The following is a 25999-nucleotide window of genomic DNA, read 5'->3' on the forward strand; positions in this document are numbered from 1 at the left end:
GCCGGGGCTGCCGGGGGTGCCGGGGGCGCCGGGGGCGGGCGGCGGCGGCCCCGGGAGCTGGCCAAGGTGCTGTGCGGGAATCGGCGGGTCCTGGCAACCTAGGGGAAGGGCAGGGAAGCGCTGCAAAGGCAGTTAATTCTACGGCTGGGGAATAAAACGGACAGGAAAATTCTTAATCATAGCAGCACTGCATAACTAACCATGCAGTGCCGAAATAACTAAATGCTACCTTTTCTGGAATATCTGCAGAACTAGTGTTTTATATCCTGCTTTCTCCAGTCCGGCCTCTGCTTCTGTCTGTGTCTGGAACACTGTTGTCATGTGTCATCCGATTTGGGAGGAGAATGCCTGACTGAAAGAGAGTTATGATGACACACAGAAACACAAGGAAAGCAGAAGTTCTAGTATCCTGTCCGCCATCTTGGTTTGGAGCCTCGACCAATGGAGTTAGATTCTAGGGAGCAGTGCTAACCCCTCTTCAAGCTTAAATCAATTGGAAAGTAGAGGAATAATGAAAGTGGAAGAAAGGGAGCAAGAGCGCCAGAGTCACGACTCACTGGAGTCCCAGTGACACTCTGTCCAAAATATGTTGTTATGGCATGATAACTGAGAGGTATTACAGTGCTGCTGTGGTGTCAGTATTGAGAGTTGCATGGCATTGTCGAACACTATTAAAAGTTTCCTCCTTGTTACCTGTAGTTAGAGATTTGCCTATGATATAATGTGTGGGAGTTGTCTCTTGTACTCTACTCCATGTTGAATTTGCAAATCTACATATTATGAAAATTAATGTTGTAAAGAAAACTGACCAGTCTAAGTGCTTTTATAATAAATGAAATTATTACATTTTATTCCATGTAAAAGTAGCATAAAGAATCAAAGAATGCTTCAGGGAGTGTGCCTAAAATGGGACTATGAATTTGGAGGAAACAAAAATGGAAGTTAGGAATAGACGGTTAGTAGCAGACAGATAAAAAGGATGTATAGTTTTAATACAAAGACATAGGAGAACCAGATTCTCTGCTGCTGGATTTTTTCTTGCTCTTTTTCTCTCTATCTACAGGCTCTTCAGCAGATGCTGTATAGTCTTTCTCTCGCCAGACTGTGCTCTGCATGGTTTTGGCATGTTTTCTCTGACCATATTCTTACCAACTGTGTCAAGGTAGTTAAGGAGTTCTTTGTGTGATTCATCTCTCCACCCCGGTAGACCATGTTAATCAATTGTAGAAACACTCCACAACATCTAGGATAAAACCTAGAAAAGGACACATCTAGTTGTGCCTGTATCCTAGTTAATTTGTTGCCTATGAAATCCTAAAATTTAATGAGATGTCCAAAATCTCCTCACATAGTTAATGGTAGCATCATAAAATAGGGATCTGCAGAAACCAGCCTGCTTGAACTAGTGAGGTGACCACAATGAAGTCGTGAAGAGAGGGATGAAACATAAGCCTCAAAGCTAGTCTCATCATACTCTGTAATGATATTTAGTGGTGTACTTACTCTTTTCAGCCCTTTCCCACAGAAGAATTAAAACCAAGAGAAGGAAAGTCCCCCTTGCTTGATGGCTGAGTGGCTGGGATATTCTCCTGGAAGAAGTATTTTTCAAACCCCTCTTTTGCTGGGCTTCAGTCAGGATTTCTTGCCTCCAAAATGAACATGGCACTACTTGGTTCCTTGGGCACATCATCCTGCTGTCCCTGGCAGTCTTCGGTGGAAGTAGGATTTGGTGGGCACACCTTTTGTTAGTATCTCAAAGAGTACCAGACCATGTCTAGGCAACAATACAGATGGAGGAATCCTGCTGGTGCACAGTTCTGTGCTTTACTTTCCAATAGCCTGGTATAAGTAAACTGTGGGTTGTTCTGTACATCTTCCTGACAGAAACTGGGATAGCTCTGTGGTTAGATAACTGCTATGCAAAGTTTGTAAGAATCTCACTGCACCACAGTTTTATATTTCATTGAGTCTCATTAACAATTAAATTGCTGCAGGATTAACACCTCAAGGAATTGTTATAGGAACTCTTTTGGGAACAGTGCTTCATGTAAGATTTAGTCCAGATGATCAACAAGTAGCGGTATGTGCTGGAAGTCGGATCTACATGCTAAGTGCAAAGGTGAGCTACCATTCTTTGTAGCCATGGTACTGGTATTTCTTTAACTGATTCACTTTCATATAAAATCTTGGTACAGAAATGTCAGTATAATTAAGCAAAAGCATTCATTTTTCTCATATAGATGAAAATAAGTATGAACTAATGCTTGATAATGCACCATATACCAGATAGAAGACTAGATTAAATAAGTTGAAATGAAACAATATCTCAATAACTTAGAAGAAGAAAACATTCTGAGGACATCTGAAGAATTGCTCCTATATCATTCATTCTGAAGAAGCAAATGTAATACATAGTGGTTTCACCAGCAGGATGATATACAGGGCTGCAGTTTCAATAAGAAAAATTTTATTGAATTAATATTCTGAATCCAAATCTGACAATTTTTAGCAACAGTTATTAATTATGAAAACATTCAACAAATTGTCATTTTTAGTTTGAAATCTAATCTGTTTTTAATTTGCATTGACTAATCGCAGAATGAAGATATACTAGCTGAATTGGATGGCCACCTGGCTCCAGTGACTGCTGTTGAGTTTTGCACATGGGAGAAAAATATGCTTATATCAGTGTCAGAAGACAGAACCTTTAAGGCAAGGAAATTGTAGAGCCGCACTTCAAAAAAATGTAATTTAGTGAATATGTGAAGTAGTCTTTTTTTCCCTTTAAATATTTTCTGAAGATTAAGCAAAAATAATCTTTGACTTTATAGAGATCAGGACATTGTTCTTAAAGTTGCTTGGGAAATTATTTAAAAAATTAATTACTCTTTTTTTAAAAGAACAATTCAGGTTTTGTATATTCAAAACTTTCTACAGCGAAGTGTTGACTATTTTGGTGATTATTATCATCTACCAAATGGAAATAAAATATTTTGATCAGTTTGGCTGTAACTGAAATGTTTCAGGTATGCTGAACTGAATGAAAGCATTTAACTTGGAGTCTGCTGACATTGACTGGAATTTTCCCTTTCAGGAATATTGGTTTGGGTTATTGCATGCAATGGCTGGGTTATTGCATACTGGTAGCATTTTTTGCCAGACAACATTTTATATGATGACATCATGGATTGCTGCTGCTGTACATGATGGCAATTGAAGACAACTTAGTAAGGGGAAACAAGGAGCCTGAGTGAACCCAGGTGTATCTTCCAGGCGATACTGGGATGGGTACCTCAGTTAGAACAGTTTAGTCTACTACTGATTGTCCTCTGTATGATTCTAAACATACCCAAACATTTGGTTCTACAAGCTCAAGTAAAATTAAAGTTTTCTATATCAAAGGTTGGTCGGGTTTTTTGGGTTGGGTTGGGGTTTTTCCCCCTAAATTTAATTTTTATATAACTCTCTGTTCTTCAGAAAATGTGATTTTGATTTTTGTCCTGGTCTTGGACAAAAAAATGCAAAGATTGAATTGGAATTTTAGGAAATATTAATAATTCTGAATTTCTGATCGATTGTTTCTTATGTAGTTTATGTTGATGTAAGAAATAAAATCAAGGTACAAATGACTGAAGGAAAAGATCCATATGCTTCTTCATATTAATATAATGAAGACTTGATAAATTATACAAAATCCTAATGAATAAGCTTTGGTTGTTTTTTTTTAACCTTGATAAATGTTGGGACTAAAATGACAATCAAATGAAAATATTTTGCAAGTCTCTCAAATAATTTAGTAAGGAATTCTTCAAGTTTTATTTTCTCTGCCTGATTCTGTAGGTCAGGGGTAATTCTCTGAGGGCAGTCATGCTGGAGTCTGTGACAGTTGGCTCCTGTGATTGCAGGACTTGCAGTGTCCAAAACCTTATACTCCCCTAGCCCTTTTACTTGGCTAAAGAAGTGAAACAGATGAGAAGTTCTTCAGATGAATTTGTGAAACAAGATCTTAGGAAACAGGTTTTCAGAAGAATGATGTTTACATTCAGAGAGAAATGAAACAAGAACAAAGAGAAAACCTTGGGAGCTAAACAAAGGCTCCCAGCCATGTTCAGAAAGCAGGGAGTGTCTAGCTGTGATTTTTTTCAATCCCAGCTGTGACAGCTGTGATAAATGTAGTGGAATTACTTGTGGAGAGGAAAGCTCATAGAAGTAACAACATGAGAGGAAAAAATTGGTTTTATTTAGCTTTCTTAATCAACTATTAGACATAGAATGCATCACTTAGAAACAGTCATGTTAATAATGAAAGCTGACTTATATGTGAGTCTATAGATCATAATAAGTATCATTATTATTACTAATGACCTCTTATCCCAGAGCCCAATATGAAAATTGTGAAATTATGCAAGCTTCCTATGTGAAATCTAGAACCAGTTCAAATATGTCTTTCATTAATTCAGCTTAAGGCCCTAAGAGATCAACCTAAGCAAAGACAATAATAATTATTTTGTGTATCCATACCAGGTGAGTTTCACCTTTTTCACTACGGCTACTTATCAATTAAACAAAGCCCTATGTAGTTAGAAAAAAATGCTGCAAAAAATCCTTACCATATTGCATCACTTTCAATGGCTGCATTTCTGTGTTTTCACCACATGGTGGCCGTTGAAGTTTGTGTTTTCCTTAAAGATCTCAGTAGGTGACTATCTTTACTTTTTTTTTCCTAAAGGTGTGGGACTATTCTACCGGCCAGTTAATATATCAGTCAGGAGTACTAACGGGTAAGTTTTCTTTCTTATATATACTTTTTCATAGAAAAATGGAAAAGCCCTTAGCAACACAAAGGCTGAGGCACAAAAAACATTGTGCAACTGTAAGAATTGCAGTAATGGGTTTCTTTCAACTGTCTTTATGAATAGGAGGATTCAATACTGAATCATGTATTTTAATTAAATATCTGATTTGTGTCTACTCTGGAAATAATTTTATCTTTTTTGAAGCAGCATTTCCTTTGCTAAGTCTGCTAATTGATGAAGAAAATAAACAGATTATTACTGGATGTGCTGAGGGACAGGTAAGGATTACCCATTAAACTTAGTCTCTATGTCAAAACAGTCAACTATGTTTAATGTATCTGTCTATAAAAAAGCTTCACAATCTGCATACATGTTTTGAACTGTTACAACAGTTATTTTAGTAAGCATAATTCAATGCTTTGAGCATAAACCATATATAGTATATAAGTCCCCTATTACAAAATGGAAATTTTTCCTGAAAACCAGGGAGGTTTTTAAGAGCACAATCACTGATTATATAAGAAGACTACACTGAGAGGCTAGAGATATATCTGTTTTAAAAGAAAAAAGGTGAAAAATAGGTTTCTTCTATTTTGGCCAAGGAATTAAACACATGACAATAAATGGAAAAGACTATGATTTCAGCATGTTGGAATTCTAAACAAAATGTAATAAATGTCAATATGCATTTTGCCTCCTCTTAAATGTTAAGAATATATTTACATGAGATTTTCCAGCTGTTTTGTTCAGTGTTACCCTTCAGTGAATTGTGAAGGAAATTAAAGATAGACTATAGTGGTGCCTAAAAAGAGAAAGGTATAAATGACATTCATGTACATGACTCGGTGAGCAATTACATGCAGGTTACCTGTGACTTTTAATTGTGTGAAATAGTCTGAGGAATTTTTTTCAAAGACATAAACGTGTGGGAATTAGATGTGCAGTTTGAATTGATAATGGCTGCTTTTGCTAATATTGAATATATCCTTTGATAATCTTAGAAATGCATATAATTGAATTTCTGGTCCAAGGTGAGATTCCAGATACAAAAATTCATTAGTTACATCAACAGCTTTAAAGATTGGACCTTTAGTTTGTATTCATGTAAGCTTTATGTTTAGTGTCAAAAGGTTATTGAAATTGCTTTTTCTTTTTCTTGCAGCTTTGGATCTTCAGTTTAATCAGTGATCATAATTACCGTTGTGTAGCACATATCAATTTAAAGAAAGAGCAAGAGAAATTCTGTAGTAAAGTGTGGAAATCTGGAAAAGAAATAGGTAACACAGTGCTTCTGGAATGCTGTTTATGGTATATTCTAGTTGTTATTGGCTACTGATTGTGTGCTTTTTATACCATGAGAATTTATTATAAGTTGTAGAGTTATGAGTCTCAGACTGTGGCATGGAATTCTTACTGGAGCTGGTATGAAGTTGGGTATTGGCATATCTGGAAAAAATTATGCATGTATGTCTGTAATAAAATCTTGGCCAATTCATCTGCTTATAAAACATTGCATGATGTGAACTATTAACTCTTTGTTTTTTATTGAATTAATTGCCCAAGGCTTCAGTGAGAACAGAACCAGTGCCTAAAATTTCATTCATTGTCTTAAGTGGAGTACCATTTCTCAGTTACCTCTAAAGCTTCTAGAAATTTATTTTTTTAATTTATTTTTTTTTATCCATACCAGTGCTTCCATGATATGATATTTCTCTGGCTGTGGTATTTCTAGTGGTATAACACAGAGTATTTAAGTCTTTAAAGACTGCACTGGTAAACTCAGCAAGGTGATTCCATGTTCCCAAATGAGGCATTCAGACCACCTGCACACTAGCTGAAGTGAGTTGGGGTCCTGCTAAAGGCAAGCAAGAGGGAGATTTCTTTAGGGAAAGAGAGATCTGGTTTCCCTTGCTTGCTCTTTTTCTGGCTCCAAGGACTGTTGTATTCTTAGCTGCCTAGTAGTCCAGCTTCAATAATCCTGAGGTCCTAACCTAATGAGAAAGACTGCTACATTTCTTATTATTTAAAATATATGGATGTCACTTTCATCTTCAGATGTTTGAAAGAGAGTGATGTAGTGTCTGTGCCTAATGCTGAATTCGGTGCTAGTAGTTCCTAGGTGTGAACTGCACATGCACAACGGATTGGAGACTCATTGGGAAGGTGAAACTGAGGTGACTTTCCATCTTGGTTTTGGATTATGTGGTAATTTTAGTGTCAAGGGAACTTTAGTGTCCAGGCTAAGTGGAAAGGTACCCAGCATGTTTAAGGGTTGTTGGAATATGGCTTTCAGAGTCACTTTTTGAGATTAACTCACCTACATTCTGCCAAATCCTTTTCAGTTCTTAAGTAGGCTCTTTGGATTTTATCTCTAGGTATTTAAAAGAAGACAGTACTAAAAATAACATAATAATGAGGAAAGATATTTCAAGAGGGCTGGCTCTTAGGATATATCCATCTTTTGATATAGAAACTTCTTGAGTGTGGTCTTAGTTCATGCTGCTTTACTACTTCCAATTCTCCCTTATTTCCTATCTGTTTCCTTTATTTCACTGTTTTTTTATAGCTAATATTGTTGATTGTCTTCCTTAGGTGAAGGGCAAAATACTTCGAAGTTTTGCAAAACAAACAACATGAGACCAGAAGGATCAGTGGAAACATCATTGCCTATCCTCTTAATTGAACACTGTGACTTTTTAGTATGTTTCCATAATCAAGAAAACATGTAAGTCCTTTAAAATACCACTAGGTATTTGGCTGGAATCTATTCCTAGGAGTTCCTATTGGTTCTTGGATTATTTTCACTGCAACTTACTGTTTTTTTAAAAATGCAATAGGAAAATCAAAGAATGTGTTTAGTGATCTGCAGGTTTTGGTGGCCTACTCGTAGGCAGATAATATACACAAACTCATACAAAGTTAAAAATGGTTTCTAGTCGGAAAAATAATTTTATAAAAATGGCATTGGGAATATTTATTTTAGCATCTACTGATACCAGTTGAGGAAAATCAGTTAAAGAAATAATTAAGAAGCCAATTAGAATTAAAAAGCCAAATTTATTTTTAGTTTGCTTTCTTAAGGAAATAAGTCTGATGAAGCCACTGTGTGCCTTTGTCAGTTTGCCTTCCAAATTTAAATAACTTTTGAACTTCATAACCTGTTCTAGCCAAACTTCTGTCAGAGACACGGACATTTCAAAGCATGATGTTTTTACTCCTTTCCATGGAATTGGTTGGCCAGGCAGAGGAGAGATACCTAAATTAATCCTTATGTTGCATTTCTTTCCTGAAGAGAAGTTTAACCATATTATCAGGCATCTGGGGATCTATCTATTTAGGATACTGCAACAAAAACTGTCTCATAGAACAACTTGGTTTTGTTGTTATTTATAATTGTCATTGGATAAATTTCTCACCACACCGTGTTTTAGGAAACTCTTGTTCCACCCTTTGCCCTGTGGTGGGTTGTACAGGGATAACTGATTAATCCTCTGGTTAGATATACAAACAATTTTTGATAAACAGCAAAGAAAAATATCCAGCAGTCCTGGATCATTTTGTTTGTCTCTATGTCAAATTGAAGTAATTATTAACAAACAGTTATTTTCATGATGCCTATGTTTTCAGAAAGACTACCATTGAGAGGAAGGAAATGGTGATTTTTAAGATGTACATCTGAGACATACTTTAATGGAATGTCAGAACTCTAAGGCCAGAAGATGAATTCTTACAGTCAGTTAGTCTTACTGCTTGTATAATACCACTCTCAGATCATCAAAACTTCGTCTTTATCAAAACTATATGTTTGATTTAACTACAGAACATCTTTAAAGATGGCTAGTTTTCCAGTGGTGAAGAATCCACCATGTCCCTAGTTAAGTTGTTCCAGCAACTAACTCATTCCATTTTACTTCTAATCTGAATTACCCTCTTTTCATGTACATTTATTGGCTCTTACTATGTTTTTTATTCTGACAGTCTAGAGGCAGCTACTATCAAGTTCCCTCCTTGCACAGCAACTTTTAGCTCATGAACAAGTTATCTCTACACTTCTGGATAAAACAGTTTGCATGTTGTATAAGGCATGTTTTCTGTAACATTTTTAACATTTGCTTTTGAACTTTTTCTGAAATTCAACCTAATTTCTTTTTCAATGCCCTTTTTGGACATGGTTGCTTGAAATGGATCCACAGTAGTAGGTTAATTGAAATAATTTTCTGAACTGAGATAACGTCACTTTTCAATATCCACCTGATATTGCCTGGTATTGTACATCTAAGGACAATTTACCCTTTCAGCTATCACATCACAGTTGGAGGTTTTGTTCCGCTTATAAACAGCCATGACCATTAAATTCTTGCTATTAAACCAGTTCCATTATCTTTTGCTTTTAGAGTTCTGTATTTAGAAGTATTTTTCTCTTTAATTTTTAAATTACCATGTGTTTAAACAGGTGGTTCAGATTTGTCTGAACAGTCCCTGATTTACCACTTTTCCTGCCTGCAATGAAATGCAACAATGAAACATTTTTGCAACACTGATGTCCAAAAAATTATGGGTCTTATACTTCTCTAAGCTTTTTGACATTGAGTAATTTCATCACAGTGGATGGCATTTTATTATTCTAAAGTGGGTGTGAGATCAACTTCCTGTATATATCACTTGATATCATTGTTCACAATAACTTGATAGTGCCACTTCTTTATAAATAATTCAGAGAATTCACAAATTAAATCAGTCTGTTACTGCCATGCATGAAAGTAGTGCAAGCCACAAATAAAACTATACAGAGCACATAAAAGTATCACAAACTAGAATTTAATTTGTCTTTCCCACTCTGCTTTTTAAAGTATTTGACTGTTTCTGTTTTTCTGGTTTGGTTTTTTTTTTTTCCTTTCTTTTTTAATAAAAAAAGTATTAAGCCACTGTTGTGAGTCTTTTCATGCCCAGTTTCAGCTTTATATTTTCCATACCCTTACTTCAACTCTTGTGGTCTGACTTTACAAATCAAACCAATAAGGCTACTCATTCTTATTTGGAAAATTTTTTAAAATGTTGATGTCAATTTTTATTTACTGTGGCATCAAAACATTTTTATTTTTTGATAATGACAACTGTTATTTTGTTATTACCACCTTATGCTTGATAACATTTCTTCTGTCAGGGTGTTGACTGAAATTGTAACCAGTTGATCTACTCTGTGGTGTTTGCGAAGGCTGGATTTCATTTCCTAACTGCAATACTACTGCCACTAAGCACAGACTGGGACAGACATTTGAGGCTTGCCTGCGTTTTTTTCACCTTAGTTTGTGCTGCTTTTTCTCTTGTACTTTAACTACGTACAAACACACCTTAAGTTGCACTTCTTTTTGTGTGTTCATATTACAGGTGGTGAAAGTAAGAATATATGTGGATTTGCCTCTTTGTTTGAATTTACTCTTTGTGTATACAGTGCTTTTACAGCATCTCCCAGCTGTTACAAGCCACAGTAATTTTTTGAAAAAAAGTATCTCCTATGCTGTTTTTGACTTGCCGTGAGCCCTTACATAAAGACAAGGATAGTGTTCTGTTCTTAGTTTACAAAACTTCAACAATTTTGATTGAAACTTTTTACTTCAAGCAAGCTGCAGATTTAAAAAAACTGCTGTAAATTTAAAATCTTTATTTTGTGTGATTTCTTATTGTTGTTGTACTGGGCCTGGGTAACAAGTATTAAAAAAACCCAATTGCTGTGTCTTGTATGGTAACAAGAAAAGCTTCTTTATCATACTCAGATAAGTTTTTCTCTTTTTTTTTTTAATAGGTATTCTGCCCTGAATACTAGCTATTTTTGGATAGGAAGTTCTACTGGCCTGTTCATAATTAATTTGGCAAACTTTGAATTAGAAGCTTTTTTATCTTACAAAGGTATGATTATAAGATATTCAACTACACTGTAATAAGATTGCTTTCCTTTGTTATCTGATATAAATATAAGAATTAATTTGTGAAATAGCAGAATACAGTAGAAACTAAGTGTTTTTTTAAAAATGTTTTTTCCAATTAATTTTTGTATGTTTTTCTGGCACTACTGACTTGTCTCAGCAGATGTGTCAGCACTAGATTTCTGTAGTGGCTAGCAATGAATTTTTATTTGATTTTGCAGTTCATGAGTGTTAAATGCAAGGAATGTTATTCTACTCCTACTTTACAATGTGGGGGTAAGCTAGAAGGATATACACTGAAGCCAGTGGATTATGGTGATGTCAAATTAGTATGACTAATTTTTTTTTCCTGTCTTAGAGATGATATTTTTTTCTTTTGAAATGCAAATACAAATTTATAGCACTATGTTCTTTTTGGTAAAGATTACAGTAACCTCAGCATTCGGTTTGCCAGATCGTGTGCATTAACAAGGAAGGCAGTTAATGGAAAGGTGAGTATACAGTAAATATTTATTTAATGAATGTTTACATTTCCAGTTATTTGCAATAAATATTAATTACACATTCTGTTTACAGATTAATGTACACATTTGTTTTGCTTGATGTGAATTACACAGTAGTTTCTCTGGAGAGGGCTGATTCTTCTTTATGGAATCTACTAGTTTAAATACCTGTATAGTTTAAAGCTCTCACAGTTTGTATACTGTCCAAAGTGATTAATAAGCAAAAAGTGAATTGTTTTTTATACTGTTCAGTGTGTACCCTGAACATCAAGAACGACCACTGGGGGGAGCAGAGGCAATCTTTTAGGGGAAAAAAGATATAAGCATTGTTACAACTTGTTTCTCAAACAAATGTTAGGATGAGCTGCTTTTGAATCCTTCCAAGAAATCTGTGAAAACTATTTGAGTTGTGAGAAAATTTCTGTGGAAAGTCACTAAAAGTGCTTTTAAGGAAATGAAAGGCGTGCTTGTCTGTATACTCCATTTTTGATGTTACAGTTTTCCTACAGAACTGAGCTCAGTCTAGGCCCTTCTACATATTTAACATAGCAGTGTTTTGTTTTAAAGAAGGATTTTGTTTTAAATTCAACTCTTAGTATGTTCTCAGCATGTCTTTGAAACCAATCTTTCTTCTGTGTGTGCTTCTTTTCTCACAACTCTTACTGCAGAAATATCGCTGTTGTGGAAGGTATTGGAATTTCTGTGACTGTACATGTGCATGTCTGTTAAGACACACATTTAAGCAACATAAGCATAATTTTGAAGGAGTGCATTAACCTTTTTTTACTGTTTAATACTCTGCAAGACTAAACCCACGGATATTTTTTACTAGTTTTCATAAATGACAGAAAGTGATTTCATTTTCCATTATAAATGCTTCAGTATTGGAGCTTAAATTATGAAGTAAATGGAGTGTTATTTTATGGTATAATTGCTGCAGGTTTTATGCTTGATCAGCTCAATGTTTGAAGGTATGATTGCTCTGTTGGAAGTTAATGTTGCTGCATTGGTGAGAACTCAGCAGAGTGATTTTCTCCTACGTGGAAACGAGAACAGTCTATTGGTTATTGCCAGGTACAGAATAACTAAACGTTTTTTTCCTTTGAGTTAGATTATGCATTTGTTTTCTTGACACTGAAGTGCAGCAGATAGTTTTGTACAGTGCTATTTGTTGACGTGGTTTTATTTTACGTGTTTTCCTGTCATGCTTTAGTTGTACTGAGTGGGAGAAATTACAGAATCACAGAATGGTTGAGGTTGTAAGGCACCTCTGGAGGTCATCTTGTCCAACCGCCCTGCTCAAGCAGGACAACCCAGAGTCAGTTGCCCAGCACCATGTCCAAACAGCTTTTGAGTATCTCCAAGGAGGGACACTCCACAATGTGCCAGTGCTGAGTCACTCACCCTCACAGTAAAAAAGTGTTTCCTGGTGTTCAGACCGAATCTCCTGTATTTCAGTTTTTGCCCATTGCCTCTTGACCTGTCACTGGGCACTGGGCACAGAGCTTGGCTCTAGAGTCTTCCTTACAGCCATGTACTGGGGCATGGGATTGTTCATCCCCCGGTGCAGGACTTTGTACTTCCCCTTGTTGAACTTCATGAGGTTGCTGTCAGGCCATTTCTCCAGCCTGTGGATGTCTCTCTGGATGGCAGCACAACCTTCTGGTGTATCAGACACTCTTCTCAGTTTTGTGTCATCAGCAAACATGGTGAGGGTACACTCTGCTCCTTCACCCAGATTATTAATGCAGATGTCAAACGTAATTGGACCCGGTATTGACACCTGGGGTACTCCACTAGTTACTGGCCTCCAACTAGTCTTTGTGCCACTGATCATCACTGTCTGGGCCTGCCTGTTCAGCTGGTTTTCAATCCACCTTACTGTGTGCTCATCTAGCCCATACTTCATCAGCTTCTCTACGAGGATCTGATGGGAGACAGTGTGGAAAGCCTTACTGAAGTCAAAGTAGACAATATCTACTGCTCTCCTCTCATCTACCAAGCCAGTCATTTTATCATAGAAGTTTATCAAGTTGATCAAGCATGACTTCCCCTTGGTGAATCCATGCTGACTACTCCTTTCTTGTCCTTCATGTCCCTGTAAATGATTTCTAGGAATATACTGACATCTTGAAGACAATAAAAACCCTACAGTATACACTGAAGTGAAATGCAGATTTCAGTGCTTATAATAAATTCATCAGTTAATATTCACAGAAATGGGATTTACCATGTAAATTCAATGGTCTGTGAATCTAGTCAGGGCCAAAGCTTGTCTGTGCTGCTGGGTATCTGAGCTGATAACTAATCCACTATGCCTTATTTGTATTTATGAAAATCTCACTGGTATCACACATACACACACACATGCACACAAACAGCTAAAAAGAAGTTTTGACACCTTTTCCTAATCTAATGCTTTTGTCCATTGCATTGATCAGGGCTTTTTTGTTTGGTTTTATAACTTAGGTGTTCTTTATTGACAAATTCTCCATTGTGTAAAGGTTTAAAGAAAACCATGAAAGAACCTTCTAATAAAACACTTGGTAAGTATAAACCAATCTTGAAATGAATTAATGAAGTTATATTTTTAAAAACAGTAACTGACTCACAACTGGCTGGTGCCTAATACAATCAATGTATTTATTTCTGTTTTAAATATATATCGCATTATATTTTTATTTTAGTAGGAAGAATTTTATACTTCTAGTAGTATTTCATATCCTACATATGTATTTGTAGTGAAAATGATGGTAATAAGGCATTTTGCTTCTTTCAGAAACAATACTCTGAGAACTTTCTCTGGATTTAAAAAGAGTTAAAGAGTGTAGAATGTTTAATTTTTTCATAAGTCATTCTTTTTCCATAGCATGCAATATATTTTTCTGTATTTGTCCTTTCTTTCTTAACTTTGGTTTCCTGTTTTGGTTACTTTTATTGTCCTGAATAGTCTTTTGTCAATACCTGCATGTTTAGGAAGTTAATTTTTGCCTCAATGTCCTACTGTTTAAAAAAAAATAAATCTGACTTCCAGTTGTTGTTGAAGCACTTGTAGCTTTTTTGCTTAGCAACAATAAAGCAAAGTCCAAAAAATAGTTACAAAATAATTTTTTCATCATCACCTTTTCTTTAGGAAAGATGTAAAAATACTGGTAGCTGTAGACATGGAGAAATAATCCATTTTTATTATATTGATTGTACTTGTTGGAGCTGTTAGAATGTCAAAAGCTATATCGTTAGTGTTGTATGATATTATGAGAATGTGTCTACAGTGTTTTAGCTAGAATTCTAGGCAGCTTCGGACACCCAGCACTGATACCTGTACTACTCTTGTTGACACCTCACACTCAGACAGATTAGGTGCTGTAGGGAAATCCTATGGTCTCTTATGGCAAGTGGGAGCTTCCTGGGCAGGACCCTTTCCTGCCTCATTGCTACAAAAAGAGAAAAGATAGCTGGTGGGAGTTGACGGAGCTTCTGTCCTCAGCATAGGTAAATGTGTCCATGAGATCACTGCCAATGCACCTGAAGTTTTTCTCCAGGAATATCAACGAGATTTCTCCCTTTACAACATTTTTTGATTAGTTTGTTTCTGCTGATATGAAAAGCTCATATTTAGTTTTGGGCTGGAGGCTGCCCTGCAGGCTTCTTCGTACAGCAGTGTGAATGCAGACATTATTAATGACTTAAGCCGTGTAAAAACCCAAACATTTATGTGTACCTACCCACCAGTTTGTTAATGATCTTAGATGCATTCCATATTCCAAATATAAGTTGTGAATACATTATAGCCAGTGCATATAAAGTCTAAGCATAAAATAGGCAACTAGAAAACACAGTTGTGAATGAATGATGAAACAACTTCCTCAGAGCAGTATTCTTGTTAATTCAAAATTTAAACTTCCTACTCATTGATATGATTGGAGGAGGGATGTTATGCAACATAACAGTTCATATTTCTTTCCTTTTCTCAGTAATCATTATTTTAGAGTGATTGGTCATAAATGTGTTTTATAACATAAGGAGATGTCAAATATTTCTACTGTGCTAGCCTAACTAAGTGTCTACCCTAACTGTAAAAATATAATGTTAAAAAAAATTTAATGTAAATTAAATTATTTTACTATAGGAGTGAAAAGCACAGTGAAAGATCAGCCACTGGTTTTCCATTATAAAATTAAGTCATCAGGTTATACAGCAGCACCACGGTGAGTAGATACATTATTATTTTGTCTGTTTCATTGGTGTGTGATATTTTGTCACATAATAGACCCATGTAGTCTCTTGACTGAAGTGAATCATCCGTGAAAAACAGATATGATATTATCAAACAAAATAATTTTAAAAATATGTCATAAACCAAAATTTTCACAGGTTCTGGTCAGTATTCAACTTCCTTTCAAAATCTGTATTAGGCACTCTGTCTCATTCATATTAAACTCTTGTGTCTTCAGCTTTACAGAAAGAAATGTCAGAACTTTCTATGAGTGGACTTTGACCTTCAGAATGCAGTATCCAACAAATAACTCATAGAAAGCAAAACTTAGGTGCAAACTCAAGCATTAGATCATTAGAAAGTTATCTTGTCATCAATGTGTACATTATCTTACCTACTGACATTACTAGTAGACATAAATAGTAAGAAGGAAGTAGGATTGTTCTTTGTTTGAAATAAAGTATTTCTCTCATTTAATGTTTCATATAGGAGAGTCTGTGTTCTTTCTTGTAGAATGACCATGTTTTCTCCAAATAATAACCTGAAGAAAAATGAGGTATCAAAGTGGAAGACCAGTTGTAAATGGTAGGTAACCCAACAACTCCATTAGAGGAGGAACAAATTAAAATGAGGATAAATAGAGTTCTATAGGAAATATGGTTTGTAGCTGCTTCTCTCATTGGAACTTTTTAGTTAGGGGTATCACTGGAAATAAAATGCTTCATAACTTTGCTATAAAATGACTGCAGCAAGTGATTCAGTTTATCAGACTATCGATCAAGAGTAAGTCTTACGTATAAAAGAAAATACACGTATCTATTTTCTTAGATTTTTGTTGCTAGAAGGAAGAACAGGTGCTAAATATGGTTGGAAGCATAGTCCCAACATGTTCTTAAACAGCAATTCCAGTCAGAAAAATAACTGAATGTGGCACAGTGAGACTTAGTGATTTCAGATCATGTGCCTCATTCACCCCTAAAATCATGTTATCTTAAGCTAATGCAAGCTTACTCTACTGGATTTAAACAGAGTATACATAATGGTACAATTTGACCAGTGAATTCATCATCACTGTGGACACAAAGAATGAACATTGTTTTTGGAGCTGGCACTTTTATTTTAATTGGCGTGGCATGTTAAATGGGGATATTACACACATTTTTTCTCTTTAGTATTATATAGAGTCTTTGTTCTATGTAGTACAAACATAAAAGTATAGAATTATTAATTCCATCATTTTTCTCTTTTTAAAAAATTGTTAAAGTGTTAAAAAAACACTTATTAGCTCAAGACTAAGTTTTTGTAAGCCTTGCACACAAAGGCAAGCCTTTAGATGAGCACTTCAGATAATTTCAAGATTGCTTTGCACTATTTTATGATAGGTTAAGCTGCTTAGCACTTCAAGTTTTGTGGGGTTTTTTTTTGGTATCTTGTTAAATAGATTATCAGTGTAATTCTTATTTTAACATATGGAGATATTTTTCATATTGCTTATTGTCACAACAAGATAGAGTTTGCATTCTTTAAATACTTTTATTAGGTAGGTATGCAACTTAAGAAGCTTGATTTTATGTACAAGTCCATGTTAATTCTTGATCTCATGAATTCATAACAGTTGGTGATAGGAGTAATTTTAGTATGACAATTTAAAATTCATTCTGCCTCTTATCGTGGATTTAACATAGGTTTTCCAGGAAATATTTACATGAAGATGTTTAGAATAGCTCCCAAAGTACATTTATTTCACAATTGAAATGAAAATGTACTGAGTTAAGGTATCTTAAAATTTTTCCTCTCTTTCTCTTTTTTCCTTCTTTGAAGTAAAAATAAAGAATATCCATTGGAAAGTTATCCTCCAATCAAATACGAGAAAGAGATATCTGTTACTTGTAAACCAACCCCAATTTTTTGCGTTCAGTATTCTGGTACGTACGGGCTTTATAAAATGTACAATTGTGTCAGTGTGCAGAGAGAAAAACAAAATTTGTGTGACATGGTATATTAAGACCATGGATTTACTAGGTAAATTCCCAGAAAACTTTCTGATAATACCATGTACTGTTTGATCATAATTTTTTAACTTGCAAAACCATGCAAGCTGCTAACATGTATGTAAAAGGATTCTAATTCTCTGAATTTACATCTTGTTTCCTTTTGGACTTATTCTATGACTTTCCCACTACAACTTGAAAATTAGTAGTCTAACAAGTTCTTTTATTAAGGGATTTATTTTCTGAGACAGTTACTCAGTGTCATTAGGGTGTACTAAAAGCTGAAGTTCTGTTTCAAAAGAATCAGAATACTCCTATTTCTTATGTAAACATTATTAAGTTTTTATGTATTAAAATATAAAAAAAAGAATTCTTCCATATAATCCAAAAAAGGGTATTTTTCTTAACTGCTTTCAGGAAGTGAATCTTGTAATAGGTTTAGTAATTACCAATCCACACAAATATGATTATACAGAAACCACTTCTTAGACTAGCAATCAAATGTATTACAAAGTATATAATCACGTCAATGTACACTCTGCAAACCATAATATTTTCAAAGTATGTAAAAATGTAGATCTTTATAAATATTTTGAGGACAAGAGCAACTTTCATCTTCAAGAAATAAAAGCAATTAGATGCAATCAGTAACTTCTAAAATATATTCCAGCCATCTCTCTGTTCCCTAGAGAACGGGAAGAAATTATTTTTATGGCTCCTGAAAGAAATTGGTTGCAGAGAGCTTATTTCTAGGAATGTTATGTGTGCTTAAAACTAAAAGTTCTTTTTTTAGCAAAGAAAAACATCGCTATAGCTTCAGTAATATGTTTTAAGTATCAATCCTCTTTTACTTCCTCTGAGGAAGGAGCATCTTTCTCTGTCTCTTGCACTCACACACATGCACACACAGGCTTTAACACCACAGTTCAGCAAAACAAAGTTTAGCAAAAATTGCAGAGATTTTTTTTCTTGGAGTAAAAAAATCATATTATTGTAAGCTTGTTAAAGAGGTGTTCTGTTATTGTTGTAGTCTGTGTTGACCAGATGGTTCCTAGCTTTACAATACATTTTCTGTTGCAAATCTGCAACTTGGAACTGCAGCTTGGAACAATCTTTCAAGTGGCCTTTGTAAAGTGTGAATCACTATAATTAATATTTATGTGCATCTTTAAACATTGTAGACAGAAAATTAAATAAAAAACTTAAGTAAAACTTAAGCGATTGTAAAGTTGCATGAATGAGTTAATGCAAACCTGGTTAGATTTATTAAACATCCTTTTGTAGTATTGGAGGCGTTACAGTTTATGACTTGTTGCTGTGTTAGAAAACAGTTTTATTCAGGATTTGAGATGATGTTCCATTAAACAAGCCTCCAAAATTCTATGCAAAATTGTTTTCTCTCATTCTGTATGCACAAGAATGTTTATATATTGTTAATTCTGTGTGTGTGACTTACCTTGTACCACTTACCTGATATACTTACCAATCAGCTCTCATGCTGAAAATACATACTGTCAAAACTTTGGGTAAAGTGAGGGAAATCTGCAGAAGAGCACGACCCTTTACCTCAAAGACTTCATACCTTTGAGTTTGTGGGGCATGCATTTTTTGGAATACTTTGTCCAGGACTACTTATTTTTGTGATGGAAATATTTAACAGCATTATTTAGTATGTGCAATTAATAGTACCTGGAGAAAAACTCAACTGAAATATTGCTTGTCAGATAAAATGAAAAATATTTTTATAAAGTAGTTCTTTCCTGGTTTAGTATACTGGTGCATTTAATAACTGATAACAGAAAAAAGATTCTGGAATGCCTCTTCTTAGCATATACCCCATTGTGTGTCTCACTTAAAGTTCACTTTTAGTAGATGAATCTCAGAGATTAGAAATATGAATCTCTTATCTGTTTATACTGCCATAATGTGGGAAAAAATGCGTTGTGGAATATAGCATTCTGAGCCTGCATTGTGGATTGTACTTGGACAGTAGATAGCAGTGCATAATGTTGGTGATGTCAAGCATGACTTTTATTCCCTCTCCCTTTGTAAAGATGCTCAGGAGATTTATGAAGGGGGTGTTCAGGTGGTACCTCTTTAAAAATGCTTTTCACAGTGAACCTAGTAGCATTGATTTGAATTCTGCGTTTCATTTCCTTACTTTCTCTCATTGCTATTTTCTCTTGCTCCACCCTCCCTTATTTTTTCCCACTGGCTCATTTATCTGCTCTTTATAATTTTAATTTTTTCAGGAAAAAGCTTTTGAGCAGACAGTTACATTTCACAAATCGCTGCCATTATGTAGACATTAAGGGAATCTATTCTGTCATTGTGTGCCCTTGCTGATTACTAATATGCACGAACAATCTGGCTGCACTTGGACAGTTTTTAGGATTACCTTATGAAGGAAATTTTTCATCTTTAAGAAGCAATCCAGAATGACTAATATGTGCTTTTTATTCTAATATGTAAGAAAAGCTGATATAACTTTAATATGAAGACCAAAAAAAAGTGTAAGAAAATTGATTTAAATGACTGCTAAAAATTTCTGCACTTAAATTTTGTAGCACTTTTTTTATGAAAAGTGAATTTCTGCCTTGTGATGAAGTTTTGAGACTATGTCAGGATAAGAAATGAATTACATACCAAGCCCTATTGAGTTCTGCAACATATGTTTGTGACGTTCATACAAAATACGAGTTAAACATATGAAATGAATACCTGGTTTGTGTTTTCTTGTAGTGACATATGTGATTTTTATGATTAAAAGAAACAGCATATTAGGTCCTTGTTGCTTTCAAATATAAAATATTAGACACTCTTCTTTATAGGCGATGGAGAGATGCTGGCTTGCGGCCTGGCTGACAAAACTGTACTGATATTCAATTCCAATCTCACCGATACATATAACGTTTTTTCAGGTAAATTTATGAATTACATTATTAAAAAAATAGTATATGATTGAGTTTAACTTAAAATGGCATAGTAATTAAAAGATTCCACTTATATCACCTTGAGAACAGCGAGGGAGGGGGGGATACTGCTGATTTAAAGATGTAGAAGTCATTTCTCTGATTGGTTAATTTTGATCTAGAATTAGACTGCCTACCAGGTTTTCCCATTTCTCAATTATTTAGGTGGTAAATAGTAGTCTCTCATGATATATATTGCAATCTGTATTGTGTATGTATATTACAATAATAAAATAGAAATTATAAAGACAATATATTGTAATGATAATGCATGTGTATATTGCAGTAGTATATTGTAATAGATTATTAGCCAAAAAATTGACTGTGATGACTTGGCAAAAAATGTGTCTAGTTTGCAGCTCCAGACTTCTAAAGGACTATTTTTAAAAAAGGGACTATTCCTGTGGAGAAATCCATATCTGCAAAAGTGTTTGCATGTGCAAACACATGTGCATTACTTAACATTGTAAATAAGCCTTAAGAAAAATGAATTCTAAATTTCTACAAGAACTATCTGTTGAATTTTTAGTAACAGTAAATGCTATGACTTTAATTCAGTCCTGTTAAATGAATTTTCTGTGGAAGTTCATAATGGAAGATGACTGTCATTTACTAGCAGACCTTAACAGGTATAAAAGTAGGCTATTTTAAGTTATTTTAGAAAGTTATTTCTAAGTAAATAACTCTGATAACTGATTTCTGATTTTTTTTGAGTAATTTTCGTTGTATTTAGTGGAAGAAGCTGTGGCATTGTGACAACTGATGGAGGCAACATTACTGATATTTTCCTTTTTGTGTGAGGAAATTGATGAAAATATGCCTTGTAAGCAGGGTAGTAAGGTCTTTTTTTTCCACAATAGCTAGTTCATAAACTTTAAAAAATATTTTTCTTCATCTATCACTGACTAATTTGAGAAAATTCATAGTGCAAGTCATATAAACTGCAGGCAGGAATAGTGTTTTGAGGTTTTATTGACAAAATTTTGTTATTTAGATAGTACTGGAACAAAAGCAGTAATTTTGTAATAATGATACAGTACTGCTACAGTATTTGGTACACAGCACCTTAACAGAGTTGTGCCCAAAGAATTCAGTGTTTCTTCAGATTGTTAACACATCTTTCTTAAGTAATCTGAAGAAGCTAAAGTGTAAATGATTTTCAAGAACTTTAAAGTCTTTTTTTTGGTAGCAGGTCTACTCTGAACATGAAGTAGAACCATAAGGCTATAAATTACCATTGTACAGTATGTGTTCTGTAGCTGTTCTTTGCAGTTTGTCTTTTGCACCGCAGATCCAGCTTCTCTTCATGTGAACCACTATCAAGAAGTTAGGCAGGCTGGTTTTACTTGAATGTATATAGAGGTTATGTGCTGCAGAAAGTGACATTTCAATTCTGTGAAATACTCTTTTTTTTTTTTTTTTTTCCCCTGGGGTTTGTTTTTATGAAGGCTTCATTGATTTTGGACTTGTAATAGCTGAGTTTTATCTTTGTTTCATCTCAGGGGAAGATACTAATTTCATTGACTTTGTTGCATCTATACTTCCATATACTTGCTAAATACTAAAGAACATCTGAGGAATGGCTTGATACTGTCAATAACAGAAAACATAGACTTCAATATGAACAAATATTAATCTAAGTAGCCATATTTGAAAGCAGAAAAAAAAAGATTAGAGGTTTCAAAATTTGAAAGAAAACCTTAGTTCATGTTACTCTGTAAATCATGAAGGAAACAGTACTTAGGTTTTGACACATTATTAACAAAAGGCTTTGTCTTACTAAGACGTAAAATTATTTATTATGATTTTATAAGATGTTTGAACATTCAGAGCTCCCTAAAATACTGCAGTACTCTGCAAATACAGGCTAATTTATTGTGATGAGAAGATTAAAGTGACCTGCAGCAAACTTCACGCTGCTACAGAGAAGCTTTTTCTGGTGCCAGTAGTTAAGGTGTCAAGTACTAGTTCTTTGTCTTTAAAAAAATTTTGATTTATTACTAAATTGTTCTTCTGACAGTTGGCTTTGTTCTATTAGTTTTCTTAGGTTTTGCACTACTATCTAATTTATTTCGTTGATTCTTTATTCTATGTCTTGCTTTATGATGCACAGTCTGAAAAGAAGCATAAACCACATTCTACTTCAGGCTTTTTAGGTAACATAAGAATGCAACCTGTGCATGTAGTTCTTTTCAAAAGTAATATAAATGTGAAACTGTCAGATACTGTACTGTAGGGGAGTAGGAACTGCAAACCATCAGTTGCGTGCTTATTTCATTCATGTAGTTCTTCTGTACAGTTCAGATTATCATGAAATCGCCTATTTATTTTCTACTTTAGATGCCTTTGGTTTTGAAGTGTCATAATGAATGTATTTTCATTAAAAAACATGTTGCATTGCTCTTATTCAGAGCTGCAATCAATGGTAATGTGAAACTTTCCTTTTTCAAGAAATGGCAATGATATCTAGTCTGTTAAAAAATTTCAATTTCAAGGCAGAATTAACATCTGAGTATAGCTGATTATCGAAAATAATATTTTTATAATGCACCATCAGAGGAGAGTGGTATAACAACAGCAATTTTGCTATAAGCCTAATTTATTCAGTTTTCTTCCCTGAAGTGCTTAGTTAGTTTTACGTAGTTCTGCATTCCTCTTCAGTACTGGCTCCTCAGGTATCTGCGTCCTATAGAGAAATGCAGGTAATATTGACCAGCTTTAAAAGAGTTACAGCCAGCATGGCCTTTTTGAAGAAGTCTTTTTACAAAACCAGCTGCTGTCCTTCTCAGTGTGCTTCAGGACTGGGGAACCCTGAGTAATGCCTGTTTTGAAGCTTACTGGCCTCTTGCAAGCCAGCTGGCATCTCCTTCACTGTGCTTTGGGATTGGGGGACCTGGAGTGCAGAGATTCTTAGGCTTTTTGCATGGCTCTTCCAATTTTCCAAACCTCAGATTTTCCTAAAGTTTCTCATGTTCCTTACCACTTTGGAAAACTGTTTTGTATATTCTGGTAAGTTTTTTTGCTTGGTTGTTTGGTGTTTTGTTTTGTTTTGTTTTGTTTTTTCTTTAATGGAGATGATTCAAGGCTTCCAAATGGTTTTACAAAACCAAAGCCTCCAAATAAATTTTTGTGCTCAGAATAAAATAAATGTAGTACTTAACATATGTGCTTATCCAGTACCTATGCAGTTTTCTGAATGAATATTCTACAGGTCTTTGGTAAATGGGAATTAAAATATCTTGTTTATAATACTTTTTATAGATATATGTTATCATAGAACTTAAGTGCTGAGATAAATTGACTAGCCTTCCTGTAATTTAAAGCAATCAATGTTTTTCTATAGAGCTTCAGTTGACTAAAGAGAAAATGTGCACAAGAGGGCAGCATAAGAACTTTGAATGTTTTAAGGCTAGATGAAATTAATCAGAGTTCATCTGGACAAATTACAATAATATGGGCCAAAGTTTGTTCAATTTTTTTGACATATTTTCTTCTTTTTTGACCTTTTTGATCGTCATCAATATAATTTTAGATCAAATTAATAATTTTAGCTTCTGGATAATGTTTCTGGGTTTTTTAAGTTCTTTCTTTGTAAGTTTCTAATCTTGTCTTTAACTGTGTGACACCAAACTGGAAAAGTCTGTTTCTTGTAGAAGCTTTTTCCTATTAATTGGAGATTATAATACTTTAAACTATGATTTTTAAACAGGCAGTTACATTTTTTTAATCTAATGAGGCAGTTCTGCAGAAGCTGTTGTAGTGGCATGTTCATTGTGTTTTTACAAAACGAGCTAGCTCAGTAATAAAAGCCTAATGAATAAAATAAAGTATTACAACTATTTGCAAGGTCTTAAGTGGTTTCCAGATCATGTCTAATATAAAATTTCATTATAATATAATACTCAGATTCTCTTTTTGAGTAATACTGTATCTTTCCTTAAATTGAATTTCAAGGATGTTTCTTGAAAACAATCTTCCAATAACTTTGAAAAATTAGAGTCAGAATTACCATTGTCTGATTATTAATGAGAGACATTTTTCCATGTTTTTTTGTGGAAGAAAAAATTAATAACTGGTTTACTGTTACCAGTTTTAATACAACCATTTAAAGCCTGTACTTAAAATCTATTTTAATATTGTATATAATTATATTAAAACAATACGATTAACTCTGGAGAAATGTATAAATGCAAGAAACGAGCTTTATGATATTTCCATTATTATTTTTATTAGGTCATGATGGTGCAGTTAACTCTGTTGGCTGGAGTCATGACAAGAAGTGGTTAGTTTCTGCATCAGAAGACAGAACTTTAAGGGTCTGGTCAGTCTGCAATAATGAACCTGCCCTAATTCTGGTAATTAGAAACTTTTGTCAGTTTGGTTCACAGAGCACATTGTTTTGCACTTTCATCTACTTCCATTTTAACAGCTCTGTAGGAGGAACATACAGGCTGATTTTCAGAGCTACTGAGTGGTGGTGATTCCCACTGATTCTGTGGTCTGGGTGGTCTCCATTGACTTCAAATTAGGCTTTTATCATGATAATTTATGAAAAGAAAAAAAACCAACCTGGGTAGACAAAACTGGTGGGCATGTCTGGAAGTTTTGGTTTTATTGTCTGCTCTGTATATTCTATTTTCATTGGCTCAGCTCTGCTTGACTTTAGAGTCTACTCCCCAATTCAAATGGAAGTTTAGAGTATGAAGCTAGATTGTATTATATTCAGTTGACTACAGATACTATTAACTTTACTGCCAACTAATTTAAGTAGAATGAAAACTTTATTTTGAGATTAATAGATGTCAAAAATAGGAACGGCCACTACATAGTAGGTTAACCTCCTGGCATATATTCAGGATAACAGGGAGACTACTCCTTAACACCAGGAATCTCAGACAAAAAATACTGATTATTTTAGAATCCATTCTTAATAATTTTCTTTGCATTTCAGGGCAAAGAAAAGTTCCATAAGACTGTACGCTTTGCACAGTTTTATTTTATAGATGCATTTATATTGCTGTGTTGTGGAGCTGAATTTCATCTATTAAGTTTCCATCTAGACACAACCAAGGATGACCTCAAACGGTGAGTGCAATTTCTCATTAACAGACCAGTGAAAGTACTTGTACTGTTTGATCTGGGATTTTGTGGGTGGTGAGGTGGGCTGGGGGGCAAGAATATTACAGAAGAAAAAAATTGAAGAAATAGTAAAAGCTAATTGTAAAAATATCTTTGTTCTGGCATAATAGAAAAAAAATTGAACTGCCAAATAATTTTTTATAGTGTATACCTTAACTGCTGCAAATTCTGTTTTACTATTACTGTTGCCATTTGGGACCTTCTGAGTTTTACCTTCTGCCTGTTTACATCTCAGTGTGCATTAATGACTTAAGTTATGTTTGAATAGCTATTGCAAATCTTACTTTTGCAGGAATATTCTATATACTTTTTCTTTCAGAGATTCCAACATGCTGCGACTGTTTTCTTCTTTCTCTGTCAAATGGAAGTAGATCACTTTCATAATTTTCACTGACTTTCCAACTGTTATATTGTATCTAATTATTTTTCTTATTACCCTATTTTGTCCCTATGATTCT

At 34.4% G+C, this 25999-nt stretch overlaps 1 protein-coding gene across 1 annotated transcript in view; it reads left to right on the forward strand.

Moving 5' to 3' along the window:
* Positions 1-25999, forward strand: part of WDR27 (WD repeat domain 27) — a 142874-nt gene that overhangs the window by 2330 nt on the left and 114545 nt on the right. Inside the window, exons 3-18 of the mRNA XM_010562961.1 lie at positions 1995-2119; positions 2599-2712; positions 4730-4781; positions 5004-5074; positions 5959-6073; positions 7389-7521; positions 10600-10703; positions 11144-11211; positions 12164-12297; positions 13693-13769; positions 15353-15431; positions 15953-16024; positions 17261-17364; positions 20262-20351; positions 24636-24757; positions 25354-25487. Coding sequence (XP_010561263.1) covers positions 1995-2119; positions 2599-2712; positions 4730-4781; positions 5004-5074; positions 5959-6073; positions 7389-7521; positions 10600-10703; positions 11144-11211; positions 12164-12297; positions 13693-13769; positions 15353-15431; positions 15953-16024; positions 17261-17364; positions 20262-20351; positions 24636-24757; positions 25354-25487 — 1594 coding nt within the window. The remainder of the gene's footprint in view (positions 1-1994; positions 2120-2598; positions 2713-4729; positions 4782-5003; positions 5075-5958; positions 6074-7388; positions 7522-10599; positions 10704-11143; positions 11212-12163; positions 12298-13692; positions 13770-15352; positions 15432-15952; positions 16025-17260; positions 17365-20261; positions 20352-24635; positions 24758-25353; positions 25488-25999) is intronic.

This window comes from Haliaeetus leucocephalus, unplaced genomic scaffold (genome assembly GCF_000737465.1).
Source record: "Haliaeetus leucocephalus isolate CR32 unplaced genomic scaffold, Haliaeetus_leucocephalus-4.0 Scaffold162, whole genome shotgun sequence".
Classification (NCBI taxonomy): Eukaryota; Metazoa; Chordata; class Aves; order Accipitriformes; family Accipitridae; genus Haliaeetus; species Haliaeetus leucocephalus.